This window comes from Setaria italica, chromosome IX, assembly GCF_000263155.2.
Source record: "Setaria italica strain Yugu1 chromosome IX, Setaria_italica_v2.0, whole genome shotgun sequence".
In the NCBI taxonomy this organism is placed as follows: Eukaryota; Viridiplantae; Streptophyta; class Magnoliopsida; order Poales; family Poaceae; genus Setaria; species Setaria italica.
The window spans coordinates 9,571,384-9,591,767 of NC_028458.1; the positions used below are offsets into that span (position 1 = coordinate 9,571,384).

Genomic DNA, 20,384 nt, shown 5'->3' on the forward strand with positions numbered 1-20,384 from the left:
GACGAGATGGATGCACCTTGTGCTACGCTAGCTACTGCTAGTGTGCTCAGTGCTCGCTGCTCGGCCGGAGCCAACACGCGAGTAGGCCGTACCTGCGCTGCACGGCTGTAAGCTGCGCTGCAGTAAATGCATGCGATGCGACGCTAAGCGTCAAGGAGTACGTACGTGCCACTGCACCTGCACGTTTATCGCCAATCGATGAGATATGACCCCTGCGTACGAATCCACTGTGCGCCTATTTATGGCGGTGCAATGATTATTCCACACCTACGTAAAAGCAAACAAAAGGAAACAGAGGCCCAGATAAATACGTCGTGGGGATTCCTGTTTCTTTTTTCCGAACCGTCGTAGGGAAAATATGACACTGTACCATTGTACATACTCCGTACAAGACTGAAGCTAAATCCGATGGAAAATATGATTTCACCTGATTTTTAGTGTATTCCGTTTTGTTTATGAAATGGTTTCATGTACAAACATGTGAAGTCGCAACTGGCATAGGGGTATGTTTGATAGGATTTCGAGGTGCTCCGGCATTAGTACTATGGCAAAACTCAAGAGCAAGAGGCTTCTAAAGTCGTAATTTTGTGCTTCACCGGCATGTGGGGGTTTGATTTTGAATTTTGCATGAATATATTTTTTAAAGTCATGTGTACTTAAATCAAACTTTTAGAAATCTTGTATGATTTCTATGTTATGGTTTTTATATGAAATTCATACAAGATTTCATGAATATATAATCTTCTTTCCACTCTATCTGGAAGGCTGGAGCCAGTTGTTCTTCATGCTCCCTTTGCTAATGCATGTCAGACGATGCCACCGTCGCCTCTTGAAGAATCCATAGAATCCTGAAGAATACGCAGTCCCACTTCCACACTACGGTTGGGTACAAAAGGCTTAAAAAGAATCCTGAAGAGAACGCACGCTGCAAGGCGCTAGACGACACTGCTTGCCGTCAGGTATTTGCGCCATGCTGAAACGTACGGGAGCAGCTCCTGCTTTATCATATCCACTCCACGTAAAACAAGTGATACCTGCACATAATTTTTTTTAAGGAACAGCACGGAGGTTCCTACTGGATAAGTGCACATAATTCATCTAGTTTTGTTGTGTCTGTCTTTTCCATGAGGAGTATAATTCTCTCAACCGACGCGTATATTTTTTTAGGCTTTGTTCGATAGATCGTTTCCCTCTTAACATGGGTTGAGGTGAAAAAAAAAACATTTTTTTCGGCCAAACATTTCTGTTCTCTCAGGTTTAAAATGTAAAGATTTTTAGTTGTCTCTAAATGACGAAACTTGCGGACAAGCTCCTGCACGTTATTGGGCCACGTCGCCCCGTTTTCTCCACCTTCAGATCTCGGGCAAAGTTTTCCTGGTCTGTTGATCCGGGCTTGCTGTCTTCGGTCAGAGTTCGCGATCCCTCGTGATTTCCCGACGTCGCTCCCGTGTCCCGTTCCCGTCGTCTCTCCCGCAGCCGGCGCACATCGGGGAGGAGGCAGGAGCTCGCGGCCGCGTGGACTGGGTAGTCCCCGACGACCCACCACCGTCCTCGCCCTTTGCACCGGGTTCTCCGCAGCAGCCGTGGGCGCCCCTGTCTACGAGCGGACGCGGCACACCTCGTGCGCCCACGACCTGTTCGACGGAATGCTGCACCACGCAGCCGTTGAATGCCTCGCACACCTCCCTACGCTTGCTGAGCCTCGCCTCCGTTCCCTGCTGGTTCTCCTATGGGAAGGAGGGTTGAGTACCCGCGCCGCGCAAGGCGAGCCAATGGCAAGGTTCGCAAGGCATGCCGCTCGTTGACGTAAGGACTCGCTGGGCGGCAGCGGCCAGGGAGGTGGCGCCGGCAATTACGACCTCAAGAGAGCGTACCATGCATGCGATGGTACCTTGACAAGAACTCCACCAACAAGGGAGAAGCAGAGGCAAGTTCATGCTTATCTCTGAGGCATGCAAGCTGTTCACCTCGCCCTCTTACTTTTCTCCGTTCCAATGTACCTTCTATTGCAAAATTTAACTCGGCTATTAGGAAGTAATTCAACAGCGCCATTTGAACTCATGCCATTGATTCTGCCATAAAAACAAGATATGAGGTATTGAGGTTATGATAAGAAAGTAATATCAACTAGGAGTCTAGGAAGCAAGAACAATTATTGCATGTTCAAAACATGAGCCTTTCTTTCAATCCTAACTATAGCTTATCGATTTGAGGCATCGATTATTTGTGAAGCGATTTTTACAATTTCACTCTGTTTGCATTTTTCTGGTAGTACAACACAAAAGCACTATTTTTTTCCCCATCCAGTTCTTTTAAAAGTTATAAACAATGCTGTGTGTCTCCTCTCAGTTGCTTAGCGATCCCCATAAATGTACAATCTATGATTACCTAGAAGAACTTAAGATGGGCTCAAAGGGAAGGCAGTCCTAGGAGCAGGAGTCCTGGCGCATCCTCCTTCCCTGGCAGGACTCATTCCACCTCTTCATTTTAATTTGGCAAGGACGGATGATATATTTAAAGAGTTCTTTGTATCCCAACCAGCCTTGCAGATATGTACAAGAGTCTACCAAAAAAAATCATATTAATCTCACGAGAGACTATGGTTACTAGCGTGTTAGCATCCTTCCTTATTTAAAAAGTTCACGAATTGGAGCTACACCTTTTGTATAAGCTCATTACCCGACTGTCTTGTATAAGCTCCTTTTGGGGAATTCTCTCATGTATAGTGTACTCACCTATGCTGTTATGGAAAAAGTAGCAACTGAATCCAGTTAACACGATATCTGAAGTAGTTCAATACCAAACAATGAGATTAATTTTTTTACTCATTTATCTTTCATGGTAACTACCCAACTTGCTTGGGACTGAAAGGCTATATTGTTGTTCTTGTTGCTGTAGTATTCATCTTTCATGGTAAGACAAGCTTCTTTGTTATTGTCGGCAACGATGTGTTTTCTTAAGATGTTTGGTAATGAACTCTTTGGACATTTGACATAAAGTGTTTATTGCCGACAATAACATCACATCGCAATGGTGAATACTTTGGACATTTGTCTTAATTTCATTGATACGTAAGATGTGTTGTTTGCATGTGACTATCCTAGGTCAAAGTGCAACCTTAAAAAAAAAGTACAAATACACTGTTTCCAATTGCATGTATAATGTATAGGTATTCGCTACTGAACTTTTAGCAAAAGCGCAACTTGTCATCTTAATACTGAAATTATCTGTCTCAAATCCTGTTCTTCTCATACCTGCTACTTCCAAAGCAATGTCTGTTTAATAATTCATACTATATGTTATATGATCATTTTGTATTTGCTATATGACCAATCTTTTTTTTATTAAAACTGTGGGGAAGTTCCCCACAGCGCTTCATTCAAAAGGGGAAAAAATATGTACAGACTGTAGGAGATATTTACAAAAGTTATCTAGCCATTGTCTAACTATTGGTCGAAAGTCGTCCTTAACCCTATGCAGTTGCAGGACGATATGTTCCTTAAACCTCACGGTTCAAAGATGAATGGATGCACTATTTTCCTCAAAGATTTTCCCTTTTCGCAGATTCGACAGCTCCTAAGTATATGACCAATCTTTAAACATGCTTCCAGTATACCATCAGCTCAATCCATGTAGGCGCGGCAACACCGTGCCATGGGTTTTCTAGTGTACTACTAAGTCAAAATTCTCTAACCTATAAAAAAAATATACCAACGCCTACATCATCAATCGGTACGAGTTAAATTCGCTATGAAATATTTTTTTAACTAAACTCCTAGCTTTCTCAAACAGCAACAAAAACCCTCTTTTGCGTCACCGCTTTCTCCACAACTTGCGTTTGCGCCTAGCTTATCGTGCAAAAGATGTACAGTAGCGCAATCATCGTCGCAAGTACGACCGCAATTAACCAGCGGTGGTTATTGCACTTGCATCATCACCAAACATCAATCACATCCGGGACGAATAAACCACAAAGAATTCAACCGGGAAAATTATAGCTAAAAAAAATCCTGACGATCTGTTGCTGCTAATCTCTAATTGGTGATGCGCGCGCGTGTGGGTGTGCGCGTGCAGGTTTTAAATACGATCCCCCCCTCCATTCTCCCCCTCCCCCCTCCCCCTGGGAAATAGAGAGAGCGAGAGGTGGAAGGAGGAAGAAGAAACCCCCTCCTCCCTCCTCGAGAACAGTTCTCCCCATTTACCCCGGGGGAAAGGAAAGATTAGTCGTGAAATCAAAGTCTAGCCTCCCAGCCGTATAAATACCCAAACCGGCAAACCCCACCCCACCACCCAAGAACCGCAGAAATCGAGCAGACGCCTTTCCGGGGGTTTTCCGATCCGGACGGCGGTTTCCGGCGAGGTTTTTGGGTTCCGTCACTCAGGGTGGTTTCGTTGATCGATACCTGTGTGCTCTTCCTTCTTCGTTCTTGTTAGGGACCTTCCTTTCCCATTCGCTGATCAGAGCCTGTCGCCAGCCGGCTTCTGTTCTTGCGCGTTGCTGGGAAGAGGAAATAGCGGGTGGAAGTTTGGGTTCCGATCGAATCCGAGGCCGGGGAGCAATGCGGCCGTGGTAGGAGCGGCCGGCCATCACTACCGGAGTTTGATCCAACCAAGGAGGGCCGCTTTCTGGTGAGCTTTTTCGTCCTCTGCGCCGTCTCTGTTCATTCTTTAAAGCGACTACGCAACAAAAGCGCTCGCAGAAGTTGCCATCTTTTCTCCTTTCATCATTGCTGATGGCACCGCCTGCCTGCTCACACTCGCGCAGCGATGCTGCGCAGCAGATCGAGAGGAGCGGTTGGTGGCGGGGCCAAGCAAGGAGGAGCAGGTGGGCTCATGGCTGAGCCCCCCGCGGCCACGGCCACCGCCGCCCAGTCGCCGAGGCATCCTTCTTCTTCGTCGTCAGCTGCCCCGGTGTTCCCTGCCCCGAGGCCGTTCATGGCGATGGCGCTGCCCCAGGCGGACGGCTCCTCCGAGGGGCCCTCGTCGGCCATGAGCCCCACCTCCATCCTCGAGACCAAGCAGTTCTGCTGCTCCGCGCTGCCCCCGTTTCTGTCGGAGCGGAGCCTCAGGCGAGCGCACCACGCGGACACGCCCGCCGCCGCGCCGGAGCCGGCCGGCGTCGGCCTCGCCGACGTGCTCCGGGACCACGGGGACGCCAAGCCGGGCGGCGGCAAGGTGGTGTTCGGGTCTCAGCTCAGGATCCAGGTCCCCTCCGGCAGGGCCGTCGAGCTGGTGTCCTCCCCGATCGAGTTCGGCGCCAAGAACCGGGACGCGCAGCTGGCGGTGCTGTCGCCCGCCAGGAGGTTCCTGCCGGAGGTGGTCAGCTCGCCGTCCGCTCGGGTGTTCGCCGGGGCCGTGGCGCCCGGGGAAATGGCCATGTCAGAAGACTACACCTGCGTCATCTCGCGGGGCCCCAACCCGAGGACCATGCACATCTTCGACGACTGCATAGTCGAGAGCTGCGGGGATGTGCTCGTCGAGAAGATGGACAAAGGGGCCGGCGCTGGCGATGGCGGCTTTGCGGCTGTGGCGAGTGGCTTCATGAGCTCTTGCCAGGCATGCAACAAGCAACTTGGCTATGGCAGTGACATCTTCATCTATCGGTGAGAATGCTCTCCTGGTTTCCTTGCTTATGTTTCTGCAGTAACGATTTCTGAATGAATATCCACTTGCGTCTTGTCGGTTCAGAACATAACTGCCATTTTTCAGCTACTGACATTAGAAGAAATTATCGCTGTATTTCAGTGATTCAGTTGGGTTCCTCTGCTCCTTGCTCACAATGTTACTAGGAAGGTGAATTATCTTCAGGCTACTGAAAATTACAGAATGATGCTCTGGTTAGGACACCAACATGGTCTGCTAGATATGAACCACACAACGGCAAAAATAAAATAACACATTCAGAGGCACCTCTACACAGTCCATGTATTACCAGCTAAGGTTAAAGGGTGCACCGGCCAAATGAACTTAGTATTTGAAACTAAAACTGAAATCGCCTGATGTTCTCATAGTGCATTTTTTTCCCATTAGTTATGCAAGCATGTAAAACGACACCTATGTCGTAACTGCTGCTTAGATGATAATGAATACTCCTGTATGTCAGACACGAATTGATATAAGGCAAAAGATATTGCATTCTTATGCACTATTATTTGACATGAAGATGGCTTCCATCATTGCCTGGGGACCTTGATGAGTGGTTCTAATGTTAGAGTCGTTTATGACTTTCTGATTGGAGTGTGGGTTATACAATACATCTTCAGTGGATCTTATCGAGATTATATCGGCCTTTACCCGACCAACCTTTACTGATAGTTTGATACCCTTTTAATTTAATACTAGGCCCTATTCACTGAAACAAGTTGCTTGCCCATTTGATATTGTGATGTTTCGATTCCCTGTTGCTTTTGAAGGGTGACTTGCTCCTTGTTTAAGGCACATATTTAAAATACAGTGGTATTGTGCATCAGGAGCTCGCTGTGTTTGCTTGGAGTAGCTGCTTGACATTTATAATTCTCGACTGTTATGTTTCGCTTTCACATAGAAAACTACGCAAAGGAGCTCATTATCCTAGTGCGGGGGGTTATACTAACAAATTCCAAGGGACTAAATTATTTGGCACCCATTGATGTTGCTAAATGAGGTCCACGTCCCAAGCCGTGCTGGTCTTGGTGCTCCTACTCCTAACTCCTGACCATGAGCAGGACCAGTTATCATCACCAAAAACAAAAGTTTCGACATCGTAGTTGCAAGTTTGACAGCCTCTTGTTACCAAAATATACACCAAGTTTGCTTAGATAAGACAGCGAAAGGGATTTGCTGTGTCTTGTTCGCAATTTTCCTTGCTTGCTGCATATAATCCATTTGAGTGCTAAACACTAGCTTTGAGATGTGCTCCCAAACCATTTTTGCTTCACATCTTCTGATGCTATAATTCCTCGAGCAGAGTAGTTTAATTTGTGCCTGTGCTGTTCACAAAGATGCATAGCATGAACAGCAGTTGTCTCGAAAAAAGCTGTACGCATTTTATAATTCAGCAGTTAGGTCATCGCTGTTCTGTTATGATATAATTGGCCCTTTTTCTCTCTTTTTTCCAGAGGTGACAAAGCATTCTGCAGCAGCGAGTGCCGGTACCAGGAGATGCTTTTCGACGAAACAGTGGACAATTTGCGCTAGACGATGAACGAAAAGAGGATGTTAGTGGAGGAGAAGGCATGATGATCCTGAATAACTGAGACAAGTTTTTTTTTTTGCTTCTTTTTCTTCCTTTTGTTGTGTCATCTTTGCGAGATTGCATGCTGTTTTTGGTCATGGAGGAGGGAATGATTTAGTCTTTTGCGGATTAAAGACCTTTGGCGCCCACTTTTGTAAGAGGTTGCAGATTGATGATCTGGACTTCTTGTTCATGCGACTTTCCCGTTTTAGTTGCAAGTTCTGATGCTCCCATTCTAGTTCTGTGTTTGTTCATGTGACTCCCAGAATGGATCCCAAAGTAAATTGAAGAAAAGTTAGCCCCTTTGCTCTGTTTCTATTCTGTCAATCATCATATTGTGTGCATGATCATCCATCAGAATCAGATTTGTACAATCTATCAATTTGCCAAAAGGAAGAAGTAGAGTGGCAGAGAAAAGAAAACACAACTTTTTCAGTGATTCAGGGGGCAAAAGAAGAGCTAGGCATCTTGAGAAAAGTTTCACTCAGAGGTTGGGTGGAGCTTGTTGTAGCAGCTGGGCTAGCTCATGGGGGCCAGCCACCTTGCCAATCACCTGTAATAAACTGCAGCGGCCCCCACAAGTATACTAACAGCTCAACAACCCTTGATCATCATAGTGTTTCCTGTAATTGGAGCCCTGGGAGTGTGCTGGACTGATGCTGATTGCGATTTGTCCTGGCATTGTTTATGAGCTCATTCATCTGCTGCAAGCTTTGCTCTGTGGACGGTTTGATTCTTCTCCCCTCTCCCCTGCTTTTTGGTTGCTGCTACTCTTGTGCATCATTGCATTGGCACAGCGTATGAAATTATTGTGAACCAATCGCCCGTGCTTTAGCAGTTGTTAATCATGGCAAAGGACGCTGCAGCTTTTGACCCTGGAACTGTTCTAGGAGACATTCACATGGAGATCTGTGGCCGTTTTTTGGCTGACTGATAGAGTGATAGCCTGATAGGTGATTCTTTGGCCTCTTCAGTTTGGCCAGCCGATTCAGTGAAATTGAACAGATGCAGTTTTGACATCATCTGATTGTGCTTGCTAGAGTGTGTCTTCTTCTTTTTTTTAAAAAAATGAATGTATATTATTGTTCTGTTTATGTATTTCAATGCAGTTTATTGAAGCCAAATTATCAACTCTGGACAGCTAATGCGTGCTGTACTTAAGGTAAGATTCGTTGAATTGATGAAACAGATATTTGGGGATTGTTTTGTAACATCAGTTTGTACACCCATAACAAAAAAGGTATTTTTAATGGATCTAGTTCCGCATTATCAGGTCATTTAGTATGAGGTGTAGTACTCGGAAGTCAAGAATATTCGTACTTGATTACAGTAAGTTCGAAGGCCGAACATTATTTAAGAGATTCTGACAAGGTCATCTAGTTCAATACCCAATCAACATCATTCATGGACTGCAGTTTATTGAGGCCAGATAATCAACCCTGACAGCTAATGTTTGCTGCACCTATGATAAGATTCGCGGTACGAATCAATGAATGTTTGGATATTGGTCGATGCCATCAGTCTCAAACTCCTGAAATTGTATTTTAACGGGTCAAGCAATTCCTGGTTATCCTGGGCGTTTTAATATGGAGTGTAGTACTCAGAAGTCAGGCTATTCGTACTTAATGATGTCCAACATTGTTAATAAAATTTATTTTTCTATTTTTTAAGAAATGTTGACAAGGTCATCAAGTCAAATACCCTATCTATATCATTCACTGGAGCGACGTGACTTAATTTTCCAATTTTTTTGAGTGTGTGTTGAGACTCCATGTGGCATTACTGCGTTATTTGTATTTTGAAAATACAAAAGTTCTGGGAGTCCTTAAAAAACAGACATTTCTGCATCCGTTGGATCACTCAAGTTCAAGATGCGCGCACTCTTCCCTCCATCATCACCGCAGCAGAACACTAACATTCAGGCTCTCTTGTAGCATGGCATTTTCGTTTTTTCCCCTCCTGATACCATGTGCAAATTAAACCGATTCCTGTGAAACCCCCTGCATTTCAAAAGAGGCCTTGATTGGTGAACCGAATAAATCACAACCTCAGTGACTTTCAGTGGTAAAAAGAAGGTCTTTGAGCAATCAATCAATCTATTTGCCATAAAAATTCTGCAGTCTTTAGTACTACTAGGCTGTTTCCGCAACATTCAGGGCGAAATTCCACCATTCTACCATTACAACTCTGCCGGGCTACCACGATTCACTTCAAGGAATCATGATCCATCGAACCAGGCATCTCTGTTTCAGGCCTCCATCATCCGCAGATGAAGCCCTGTCCCATGCTGTCCGCAGGTGCTGGAGTGGCGCACGCGCGGTCGGACGAGAGGAAGCTGTAGATGACGGCGTCCCTGGCCTGGGCGCCGCCGCGGCCGGCGATGTAGCGGCGCAGCAGCCCCTCCCTCCGGAAGCCGGCCTTCTCCAGCACCCGCTGCGACCGCGCGTTGTCCACGTCCGTCACCGCCTCCAGCCGCTCCAGCCCCGGCAGGTCGTCGAACACCCTCCCCACCACCTGCACGATGGCGGCGGCGGCGATGCCCCGGCCCCAGTGGTCCCGCGCCAGGGCGTAGCCGAGGTTGGCCCGGCGGCCGCCCTCGTCGGCGTACGGCCACACGGAGACCTGCCCCACGGGCACGGGGCGGCCGCCGCCGTCGCCGACGCAGACGGCGCGGAACCACGGGTGGCCCAGCACGGTGTCCCTGATCTGCGCCACGGCCTGCTCCCGGGTGGCGCAGAGCGGCCGCTTCAGGAACCGCATCACGCGGTCGTCCGACGCCCACGCCATGAAGGCGTCCGCGTCCGCCAGGCCCAGCGGCCGCAGCGACACCACCGGCGCCCTCGCCAGCGCCGTGGGGTCTGTTGGATCACCTCCCCGTCGCTGCCGGTCATGCACGTCGCCCTCGGCGGGCGGCGGTTCCATCGTTTGCTGCTGCCTGCTGGTTGATGAGCTAGCTTGGCCTTGGAGCAGTGCGCATCGGTGCAACCGTACCACTTGGGTGTGTCGCGGTTAGCATCAAACGTGTCACGGTCAATCTGTCGTGTGGATGGATAAGAACATGATGCAACAACTAATTAACAGTGTTGCACGCACTAACGAGTGATCTTATCTTCTCTCCATACTCCTTTTCACTTTCAAATTCGTACGGTTCTTCATTTTTTTACGCACTCACACTACCACACGTCACATATACTCACATGGCATAGAACGTTACAAAATGTGCTCCGAGAAGCGCGCGCGCGTCGTCGATTGCAGAGGAAAGCCCAGGTAGAGAGCAGAGCAGAAACATCGCAGCCCAGCTACGGCCCACTGGACTCCACGGGCTGGCGGCGACGGTCCGTATCGACGAGGCTGAACATGACCATGTCCCTGGGCCTTCCCTTGAGCACGATGTACTTCCTCAGCGTCCCCTCCCTGACGAACCCGGCCTTCTCCAGCACGCGCTGCGACGCCGGGTTCTCCACGTCGGCCACGGCCTCCAGGCGCAGCAGCCACGGCCACGCCGCGAACACGGCCTCCGCCGCCGCCCGCACCGCGCGCGTCGCCACGCCGCGGCCCCAGTGCGCGCGCGCCACGCGGTACCCAACGGACGCCCTGAAGAGGCGCCCGTCCTCGGCCGGCGCCGGCTTTACGGAGACGGACCCCACCACCACGGCGCCGGCGCAGATGGCGCGGTACCACGGGTGCGGGAGGACGTGGTCGGCGATGTAGCGGCGGGCCTGGTCCACGTGCTCGTAGGCGTCGCGGCGCTGGAAGCGGGCTACGAGCGGGTCCGACGCCCACGACATGAGCGCCTCGGCGTCCGCGTCCGACGGCGTGAACTCGCGGAGGGTGACGACGACCTCGTCGGGCTCCGCCGCTGGGGATCCTCCCTGCTGGAGCTCCATGCCCGTCGTCTTCGTCGCCGCGATCAACACCTCGAGCTCGAGTAGGCCGTCATGTTACCGGCAGGTATATGTAGAGTGCCGGACTTGGACGAGCCGGCGGGCTTGACCAGTCCATGGTGTTGACTCGAGAGCATTCAGAGACCATGGGCCGCCAAACGATTGTGGCCGGCGGTACACGTCATCATGGTTGCAGCGGCCCGGGGTTGCAAGATTCCGTTTGCGAAAGTGACGCTCTCGACGGCGCAGGTATGGTTTCTGAGCAGTAGCATTGTTACGACAGAGAGGTTGTCTTCTTGATGAGTAGTGGAATGGGTGGAGGACCTGCGTGCCATTTGAGTAGCTCGAAAATTTCAGTATACTGGTGAATTTATAGCCCAAGGATTTTTTTTTCAAACGTTCCATCGGCATGCAGAGATGGACACGTCTTTCTGTTACACACCTTGATGGATCGAAGAGCTGCCTGGAAGCAACAATTAATTTAGGAGCATTTTCTTTTTCTTTTTAGAGTAGTTATACAAGTGTGTTCTGCAAATTAAGCTGGGCAACAAACCTCCAGACTAGAGTAGGGTGTTCTTAAGATTGCTGTTCTCTACACACTACTGCTGCTTTCGAACTGCCATCGTCTTGTCTGTCAGTAGCAGCTCAGTTATCAGTATTTGCACATCTGAATGAAGCAAATGATTCACGCGAATTCGAAGGAGAGAGACGGCATGGAGCAGCAGGAGGACGACGAGCCGGGGCCGCATCGGCTGCCGCGCGACGTCCTCGCGGACGTCCTCCGCCGCCTCCCGCCCCGCGGCCTCGCCGTGTCCAGGTGCGTCTGCAGGGACTGGCCCGCCGCCTTCTGCGCGCCGCCGTCGACGCCGTCCTCCCGCGGTCGCTGGACGCGCTCCTCGTGAACTACCCCGACCTCTCCCACACCGAGTTCTTCTCCCGCCCCGCGCCCGTCTCCGGCAAGCTCGCCGGCTACCTGCCCCCCGACGGCTTCCCCGGAGCGTACCGGTCCTACGCGGTCAGGGACCACTGCAACGGCCTCCTCCTGCTGCGTGGCTACGTGGTGAACCCCGCCACGCGGAGGCGGGCGCCATTGCCCCCGCCACCGCACCTGGACGGGTTGGGCCTCTGCCACGACTACCTCGTCTACGACCCCGCCGTGTCGCTGCACTACGAGGTCCTCAGGATCCCTCGCATCTCTGAAAGTTGCATTTACAATCCCATGGTTCGTTACGATCGCCGCCCATATTGGTATCGCGGTCATATTTTTATTCCTGGATGTGACGCAAAGATTGAGGACATAGGGTGGCCGCCGTCGCCGTACATGATCCCTGTCTTCTCGTCGAGGACAGGGCACTGGGAGATGAGATCTTGTGTTCGGGAAGGGCTCGCTGTGGGGTCTGTAGCTGACGTGCTACCGTCGATTCGCTGCTTGGCAGGGGATCTCCCCGCTGTAATATTGGAGAAGAGAGCTCTATGTGCAAGACCAAACTCACTGTGTGATGAGGTACTCGATCTTATCATTGCGCATCACTGTTTTTTTTTTCCTTTTGTAAAACTGTTTTGTTCCCCCAAAATATACGATTTAATCATGCTTGCTTTTTATTTTTCAGAATATCATTGGCAAGCAATAAATACCAAGTAATAAGACCTCCATTGGTCTATGGCAGTCGCGCAATCCCCAGGCTTCGTCTGGTGAGATCGGATCTTGGATCTTGTGATTCATGTATTATGTGATGCAACCGAAGCTAACCCTCATCGACTTCGAGTATGGATCTTGGATGAATCTTGTGATCATATGAAGTGGGTGATGACCATGACCTGAGGCCCGTGTTGGCGCATTGGAATCACCATAAGAAATTAGATGGGCCCTGGTTCCTGCAAGATATCAACTATTATGAGGAGCACCGCGGAGAAGAGAACACGACCGAACCAGTGGAATGTGAGCTCGAATGGAACTCTGATAACGATGACTTTCTTGAAGAGGGAGTTGAAATAGACGCTGGTGGTGATGACGACATGTGCTTAATTGGATTCCATCCCTGCAAAGAGGTTGTCTTCTTGAGCTGCTTATTAGAGCAACTCCAAGAGTATTTTAAAAAATTCTTCCTCAAAACTATGTATTGAGGGCTCTTTCAAAAAAAATTCCCCCAAAAATATATCAACCCACGACAGATCACTAATAATTAGCCCTCAATATTTCAAAACAGGCCACGTCATCCTAATTGAGCCCATTATCTTCTCCACCGTGTGATTCAGCCATTGTTGCTCCACCGAAGCTCTCCACTCGATCTCTCCCTCTGTTCTCTGCTCCCTTCTCTCCGCTCGATCTCTCCCTCTGTTTTCCAATCGGCAAAGCAAGGCAACCGAAGCTTCTCCACTCTTCTTCCACTGATCAAATCCAAGCAAGCAATCTCCTTTTCCTCACCAATCGGCAGAGTAACAACTCAATATTTACGCCATGACCGCAACCCTGAACTGCTCCTTTCTTGCTTCTTCTGAATAGCACAGCACCATGCCACTACCCAAGCTCCTTCAAGCCAAGAACCAGGTGCTGCTCCTCTCCCAAGCCCCGCGCGTTGCTTCGCAGTGGTGCCCCTCGAGCACACGCAACGGCGCACCACTGCCCTCCCCATCCTCGCCGCGTGCATGGAGCTGGCCTGGCGCACCGCGAACAGCGCGACCGCAAATAACCGCCGCTTGGGGAAGGCCTGGCGCTGCCGCCACCGTCGCCGCACGGGGAAATGGCGCATGCGAAAAAAAAGGCGCAAGTGACAATCGCGGGTGCACGCGGGCGGATTGGGGAGGAGGAGCGCCGTGCAAATTTGCGGGAAACATAGCTCCGGATGCGGGTGGCCGCAAATTTGCAGGAGGTTTGGGGAATCTGTTGGAGCTACTTTTTTCTTTTAGGGGTAATTTAAGGAAGCTTTTAGAATTGCTCTTAGAATGCAAAGCGCTTGCCTGTCATTTGAGTAGCTCCAAGGTTCAAAACTTGGGCAACCTATCCCCCAAATCATGCAATGCTACTTGTGATAGCGTTGACACTACTTTTTCTTACACTCCTTGCTGGATGGAAGAGCTTCCGGCAGTAACTAGCCTAGAAACTTACTACTTCAGCATAGGGTTTAGCGTTATTACTGTTTATGGTTTTTGGTTGTTCAGGATTTAGGAGACAACCATACTTCTATGGTGAACATGAACACCTTTCCCTTTGTTTAATTCACACACAAGTGTTGTTTTTCTATTGCGAAATAACTTACTCGACATCCCCAATTTTCATTTTTAAAAAAATACTTGATGCTCTTGGCTTTTTCTAGTCTTGGAGGTGCTACTTTGACAACCATTTTTGTATTAGGATGTAACCATCTTTAACAAATATGTGAGATTACGAAAGTAATATATATTCAATGCAAATATATACTTACGATTTTCATGTTTCCAAGCTAACTATTTTGAGAGGTCTTGCTGGTCAACGTTTTGAAAGTTGTACTTAATATTAGCAAAACATCGAATACTTGCTAGTTTCTCAGTACAAAGGTTTGGGAATAATTAACTTATTGTTTGAGTTGCGAGGCCTAGTCATCTTGTAGTGTATTCAAAGTTTGAATCAAACAGACTAACTAAAAAAAGATGCGAGATGGTGGAAACCTGCAGCCTCTGAAAATAAAACAGTGACGGTGGTCTAGAAACGGAGGATGAGGATATGTGGTACACAATTTGGATTAGTAATGAAGCCCCCTCAGTGTATAGTTTTATTGTATAGTTACCAAGACTGAGAACTGTATCAGTGGAGTATTATAAGTATTATAAGGATGAAACTTGTCTCATATCTGATGAAACTCTCCTCATAAATGACCTTGCCAAGTCAGTAAAACTGCTGATGTGATAAAAAAAAATTAATATCCATGGAACATTTTGTGAAACTCCACTGAAACTGCCCTAAGCGGGAGATTGCAGCTTGCTTTCCGTTGCATCTAGCATCAAGCCTAGGATAGATATTGGCAAGCGACGCGGCAGATGTGATGGCCATTGGCCAGCCTCAACGGAACAGATTATGACTCATCTGACGTTGTCGCTCTAGTGAGAGGAATGGAAAGTCCTCATTGCTTCTAACTGGGTCGAATGCGTGTGATTATCCCGTGCTGCTTTGCTGTCTGTTGACTCTATTCGCCCTCGCATTACGGGGTGTTCGGGAGGAGGGGGTTAAATTTTAGCCCCCCGTCACATCGAATGTTTGACACTAATTAGGAGTATTAAAACTAGACTAATTATAAAACTAATTACACAACCTCTAGGCTAAATCGCGACACGAATCTATTAAACCTAATTAGTTCATGATTTGACCATGGGGTGTTAATTAGGCTTAATAGATTCGTCTCGCGATTTAGCTTAGGGGTTCTGCAATTAGTTTTATAATTAGCTTATGTTTAGTCCTCCTAATTAGTATCGAACATCCGATGTGATAGGACTAAAGTTTAGCCTCTGATATTCAAACGTCCCCTATCTCACGTTGGACGATTTCCCCTACTTCATTGATTTGAACCATTAAGTTGCCCCTACTTCATGACCAGCGTGCAAGCGTCATCCTTTTTGTGTGATTCCCACGAGAACAGATTAGGAATTAGGCGTGCTACTGCAGTTACGATAAAATAATTTGAGCTTAAACATAAACTTGTGCAAGGTGAAGCAGAAAAGAAAAAAAAAAGTCATCCAAGAAATGAGCAATCAATCATTGAATTGCCAATCTTTTCTTCCTATTTTTTAAAAGTACTCCTTCCGTTCCAATATTTTGACTTTTATATGTTCTAGACATGCACTATAACGACCTACAATTTGGTAAATTGAGACCCATCGAAAGGCAAAACAAGGACAAATGGAAAAACTCAAAAAATCAAGTACAATGGTACAAAGTTCGATTTGGCAAGGGCACACAGTAAATAAATAGTCCAATTGTTCTCATTGGGCTACAAGTGATTATAAACGAGTCTATCTAACATCGGGCCAGCCCAACTAAGTTGGTGGGCTGAGTAGTTAGGCCGAGCACGCAAAGCAATTCGTCGTCGTTGTTGGTGTTCCGATCCGACCCGACGCGAGCCAGATCCATCCATCTGGCCGAAACCGCAAGGTAGCAAAACCCAAACCCAGAGGCAGCGAGCGTCGCCGGCGGCGGCGGCGATGGATCCCCTCGCCGTGCTCCGCGACTACGCCGCCCGCAACGAGCTGGACAAGATCATCTTCTCCGGCGACGACATCCTCTTCGGCTCCGACTACACCTTCCCGGCCAACACCCCCACCGCCTTCACCTCCAAGCAGAACAACCGCCCCTACCCGCTCTCCGCCGCCGTCTTCCTCGCGCAGCACCACGACCTCAAGCACACCGACTTCATCCAGGCCGCGCGCCTCCGCCGCATCCCGCCCGTCTCCCTCCCCGACCGCAAGACCTTCCTCGACTTCCTCCGCTACGGCCACAACTCGCTCCCCTCCGCCGACCCGCTCCTCCCCTCCGCCTTCCCGCCGCAGGAGACCCACCTCCACCCGCCCTCGCCGCCGCCCGAGGACCCCGCGGCTGCCGAGGAGGCCACCACGGGCGCGCAAATCCGCGCTCTCGAGCGGCCCTTCAAGGACCGCAACGCGCTCCTCGACGCCCGCGGCCGCGACTTCCTCGCCGTCTTCCAGGCCGCCCTGCGCCGCCAGGACGAGCAGCGCAAGGCCGGGGGCAAGGATGCCGCGGCCTCCTCCCGCCCAGACTCCGGCGCCGGGGCGTCCGCCCTCGCCAAGCCCAAGGTCGTGGACAGGGCCCTGGGCGACGGCGTCGTGCCAATCATCCTCGTTCCCAGCGCCTCGCAGACGCTGATTACGATCTACAACGTTAAGGAGTTCCTCGAGGACGGGGTCTTCGTGCCCAGCGAGGAGAGGATGCGGGCGACCAAAGGAGGGAAGCCGGAGAGTGTCACGGTGCAAAAGAAGCTGATTCGTGCGGAGAGAGCAGGCGCGGCTGGGGGCGCGGTCTCCTTCGAGGTGAGGGACAAGCCGGCTTCGCTCAAGTCGGATGATTGGGGGCGGGTGGTGGCCGTGTTTGTGCTCGGCAAGGAGTGGCAGTTCAAGGACTGGCCCTTCAAGGACCATGTGGAGATCTTCAACAGAGGTCTACCTCTTACCCCTTTATTTTTCCTTACATGGTATTCTTCATGCATTTGAATCTGTCTTACATGGCTGTGTAGCTTCATTGTAGTTGAAATTTTATGTTTGTAGCTTCATTTGAGAGGTAGAATGCTTTATGTGGTTCTCACGGTTGCTTTGGTGTCGTTTTGGTAGGAGCTTACTTGTTATTACATTGAGTTAGAAATACTTATTTCACTATTGTTGTTGAGCAAGAAATTACTTTTCTGCTGTGTTTGTTGCTGCTTCAGGAATTAAACAGAGACACGTACTAATTGAACTTCCCTGTTTAGCTTCTTTGCACGTTACATGTGATTTTTTCCCTTCTCTTTTGGCTGCAACTACTGAACATTAACACCCGCTCTACTAATTCCCTATTTGCCATTGAAAAAAGATGTGCTTCTCTATTTGTCACTGAAATTTTAAACTTCCTTATCTGCCGTCGAATTTAACTTTCAGCCTAGCAATGCCTGCGTCACCTTTCTTGCATTTGTGTTAGTGATGCCCATAGTCCTTCCTTATAGATAGGCATTTGTGCTGTCCTTTCTTCCTTGTGTGTTGCTGGCTTAATGGCTGGTATGGTTCTGAGGGATCACAGTATGCAATAGACATGTGGACAACCTTACTCTTACTAGTGGGTATTTCTCTACCATCCAGTCAACAAAGTCCTTCAAATTTGTTGTGCCAGAATCTAAAACCTTCTCAACAATAAAAGCACTGCAATCCTTCCTAGTTTTTTTTGGTGTTACCAAGAAGTTTGATTTCTAGTAAATAACTAGATTAGGGATCCATCCTGTGAATCAAAGTTGTACAAAGCATCAACATACTACTGCATGGATGGCACTGTTCTACAAAAGAAATGCATGGAGGTGAGGGTTCTTACCCTTCTGGGAGAAATGTGTGGCAAGGGCTTGCCACTGGATTTGCCATTTCCTGGCTGCGGACCTCCATCCAGGCCACTGGATTTGCCATCAACTATGCCTGTTCCACGCCTTCCGCTTTGCCCGTGCTGCGTAGTCCCCTCCTGGCCCGCGCTATGCCTTCTTGCAGCTCTCTGCCCGCGTCAGGCCACGTTTCCACTGGCACACCTTGCCCAACCCTCAGCCGTGAAGCACTGGAGCACTCGTCTGCACCATGGAGATCCCCGTCTGATCCGATCCCAACTCTTGATCTAGGGTTCTAAGGAGGAGCAAATGTGAGATATGGGGATATGCCTGATGCGAATGGGATAAGGGAGAGGGGAGGTGTGGCCAGGTTTTGGAGGGTAGTATGGTCATTAGCCCAAAAAACTGACATGTGCAAATGGAAATGCGATGATGATGGCTGACGGAACCTATGGTAGTGGCACAAAAGGGTTGAAAGTTCTATTTGATGGCAGATAAGGAAGTTTAAAATTTTCAGTGTCAAATAGGTAATTTTTCTTAATACTGGAGAAATGCTTCTACAATTGTAATTGCTTAATACTATAATTGTGCTGGACATATACCATAATTTTTCTTGATATTGTATTGCTCCATTCTAGGATATGATTAACTTGGCATGAAAATACTGCATTGAGTGCAAAGAAGCAAACTCTAGATTGTTCTATTTCTCATGCAGCATAATATGACATACTATTCATTTGCTCTAACATCTTGAAACTTTCCTCAGTTATTGGTTTCTATGTGCGCTTTGAAGATGATAGTGTGGAGGCAGCCAAGGTGGTTAAACAGTGGAATGTGAAAATCATATCTGTGAGTATGGGGTAAAAGTTGAAATTTTCTTGGTTTCTATCAACTTCAGTGCTGCAAAATGCTTACCGCTACGTGGTCGTGTTATGGTGCAGATAAGCAAAAATAAAAGACATCAAGATCGGACAGCTGCTCTTGAGGTATGGGAGCGCTTGGAGGAGTTTATGCGGGCGCGCACATAATTGAAGTAACATGTGTACCATAACTGTGATCATGTACGCTTTCTGATTTCACTTTTACTGCAACGAAGATCCTGAGTTCTTGTTGAATTTCTCAGTTGAGTTCTAACAGGATTGGATATGTTGTTCTGTGCATGACTAGATTTTTCTGCTCAGTGACTATTAGAGATACATGTGTATTCACTGATATTTTATTTCAGGGCTTTAGTTTACTCTTATGGAATAATCAACTTTTGGTTACATAGTCAAGTGTACACATTTAGCTGTGTGCATTTTTCTGCAGCTAGTTATTTAATGAGTCTTCTGACCTGAATAACTTTCTTATGGATCCTCTTCCATCTGCAAAATGTTAGAATGTGTGTCATGGATCATAAAACAGGGTTTGTAAATACTATAAAGTTAATTTGATTTTGGGCATTGTTTGGCTTGTGTGGTCGTGTGGACAAACAGTTCATGTCCGTAATTGTTAGTGTATACAATTGTAGTGACTATGCATGGTGGTTTTGTGAACTGTGCAAGTTACCCTTTTAAATTTAATTCAACTGTTCTTGAAGTTATGTTCCCATATTCTGAAGTTTTGTTACTGCAATTCAGTCATTGAACCATTTGCTGAAATTTAGCTAGTCAATATCCTCACCGTAATTTTGCTGATGGTGGAATGTTGATAAGTGATTATTTGCTGATGTGGTAGCTGGGTGAGGAATTGGACAACTGCATCTTATATTATATATTTTCTTATTGATATGCTTCGGCTACGCATTTTGCTAAGGATATTTACTTCACCTGTTTATTGTCTGGGCCTCTAGGCAGCAGTATATATCTCATTGTATTTTTTAATAAATTTATTGAAGCATTTTCTGTGGTATCATACTTCTCAGTGACCTTGATTCACAATGTCATTTTTCAGTGGACTATTAAGGACCCAATTGTTTTGTTGAGCTGGAGGCTTTATGCTTGCTGAATACTAAGGATAAAAGCAAACCATTGTCCAGACTCAGCTCCATATCTTGGTGACAGTAGATGATGGCAGAGCGTCGTGTGTGTGGAAGCTACACCCACCAAGATTACAACTTTTGTACACTAGATTAGGCTGCCACGTGCTCTGTTTACTTGTAACATTGTACTGTAGCTGCTAACTTACAATTTTCTTGGCAAGTATACGAGATTGCTTGCAAGTTACGCATAAATTCCTTGAAACAAGTCTTGCTGCTTCTCTATCTAG

The 20,384-nt window shown here is 48.1% G+C and overlaps 5 protein-coding genes across 5 annotated transcripts; 3 read left to right on the forward strand and 2 right to left on the reverse strand.

Annotated features, from left to right (window-relative positions):
- Positions 1–4,113: 4,113 nt before the first annotated feature.
- On the forward strand, positions 4,114–7,524 carry LOC101781327 (protein MARD1). Its single transcript, XM_004982173.2, has 3 exons — positions 4,114–4,629; positions 4,766–5,603; positions 7,098–7,524. The coding sequence occupies exons 2-3, from the start codon at positions 4,768–4,770 to the stop codon at positions 7,174–7,176; spliced, it is 915 nt and encodes a 304-aa protein (XP_004982230.1). The 5' UTR covers positions 4,114–4,629; positions 4,766–4,767; the 3' UTR covers positions 7,177–7,524.
- A 1,754-nt stretch (positions 7,525–9,278) lies between these two features.
- LOC101781723 (uncharacterized N-acetyltransferase YoaA) lies at positions 9,279–10,442 on the reverse strand. Its single transcript, XM_004982174.3, has one exon. The coding sequence runs from the start codon at positions 10,133–10,135 to the stop codon at positions 9,473–9,475; it is 663 nt and encodes a 220-aa protein (XP_004982231.1). The 5' UTR covers positions 10,136–10,442; the 3' UTR covers positions 9,279–9,472.
- Positions 10,443–10,465: 23 nt separating this feature from the next.
- LOC101782119 (uncharacterized N-acetyltransferase p20) lies at positions 10,466–12,147 on the reverse strand. The gene has a single exon (XM_004982175.3). It carries the CDS (start codon positions 11,098–11,100, stop codon positions 10,513–10,515), a length of 588 nt encoding a protein of 195 aa, XP_004982232.1. The 5' UTR covers positions 11,101–12,147; the 3' UTR covers positions 10,466–10,512.
- LOC111258425 lies at positions 11,244–13,107 on the forward strand. Its single transcript, XM_022829652.1, has 3 exons — positions 11,244–11,346; positions 11,679–12,601; positions 12,708–13,107. The coding sequence occupies exons 1-3, from the start codon at positions 11,244–11,246 to the stop codon at positions 12,726–12,728; spliced, it is 1,047 nt and encodes a 348-aa protein (XP_022685387.1). The 3' UTR covers positions 12,729–13,107.
- A 3,065-nt stretch (positions 13,108–16,172) lies between these two features.
- On the forward strand, positions 16,173–20,375 carry LOC101782528 (protein CDC73 homolog). Its single transcript, XM_004982176.2, has 4 exons — positions 16,173–17,239; positions 18,904–18,986; positions 19,079–19,198; positions 20,070–20,375. Exons 1-3 carry the CDS (start codon positions 16,270–16,272, stop codon positions 19,163–19,165), a joined length of 1,140 nt encoding a protein of 379 aa, XP_004982233.1. The 5' UTR covers positions 16,173–16,269; the 3' UTR covers positions 19,166–19,198; positions 20,070–20,375.
- The last annotated feature ends 9 nt before the right edge of the window (positions 20,376–20,384 follow it).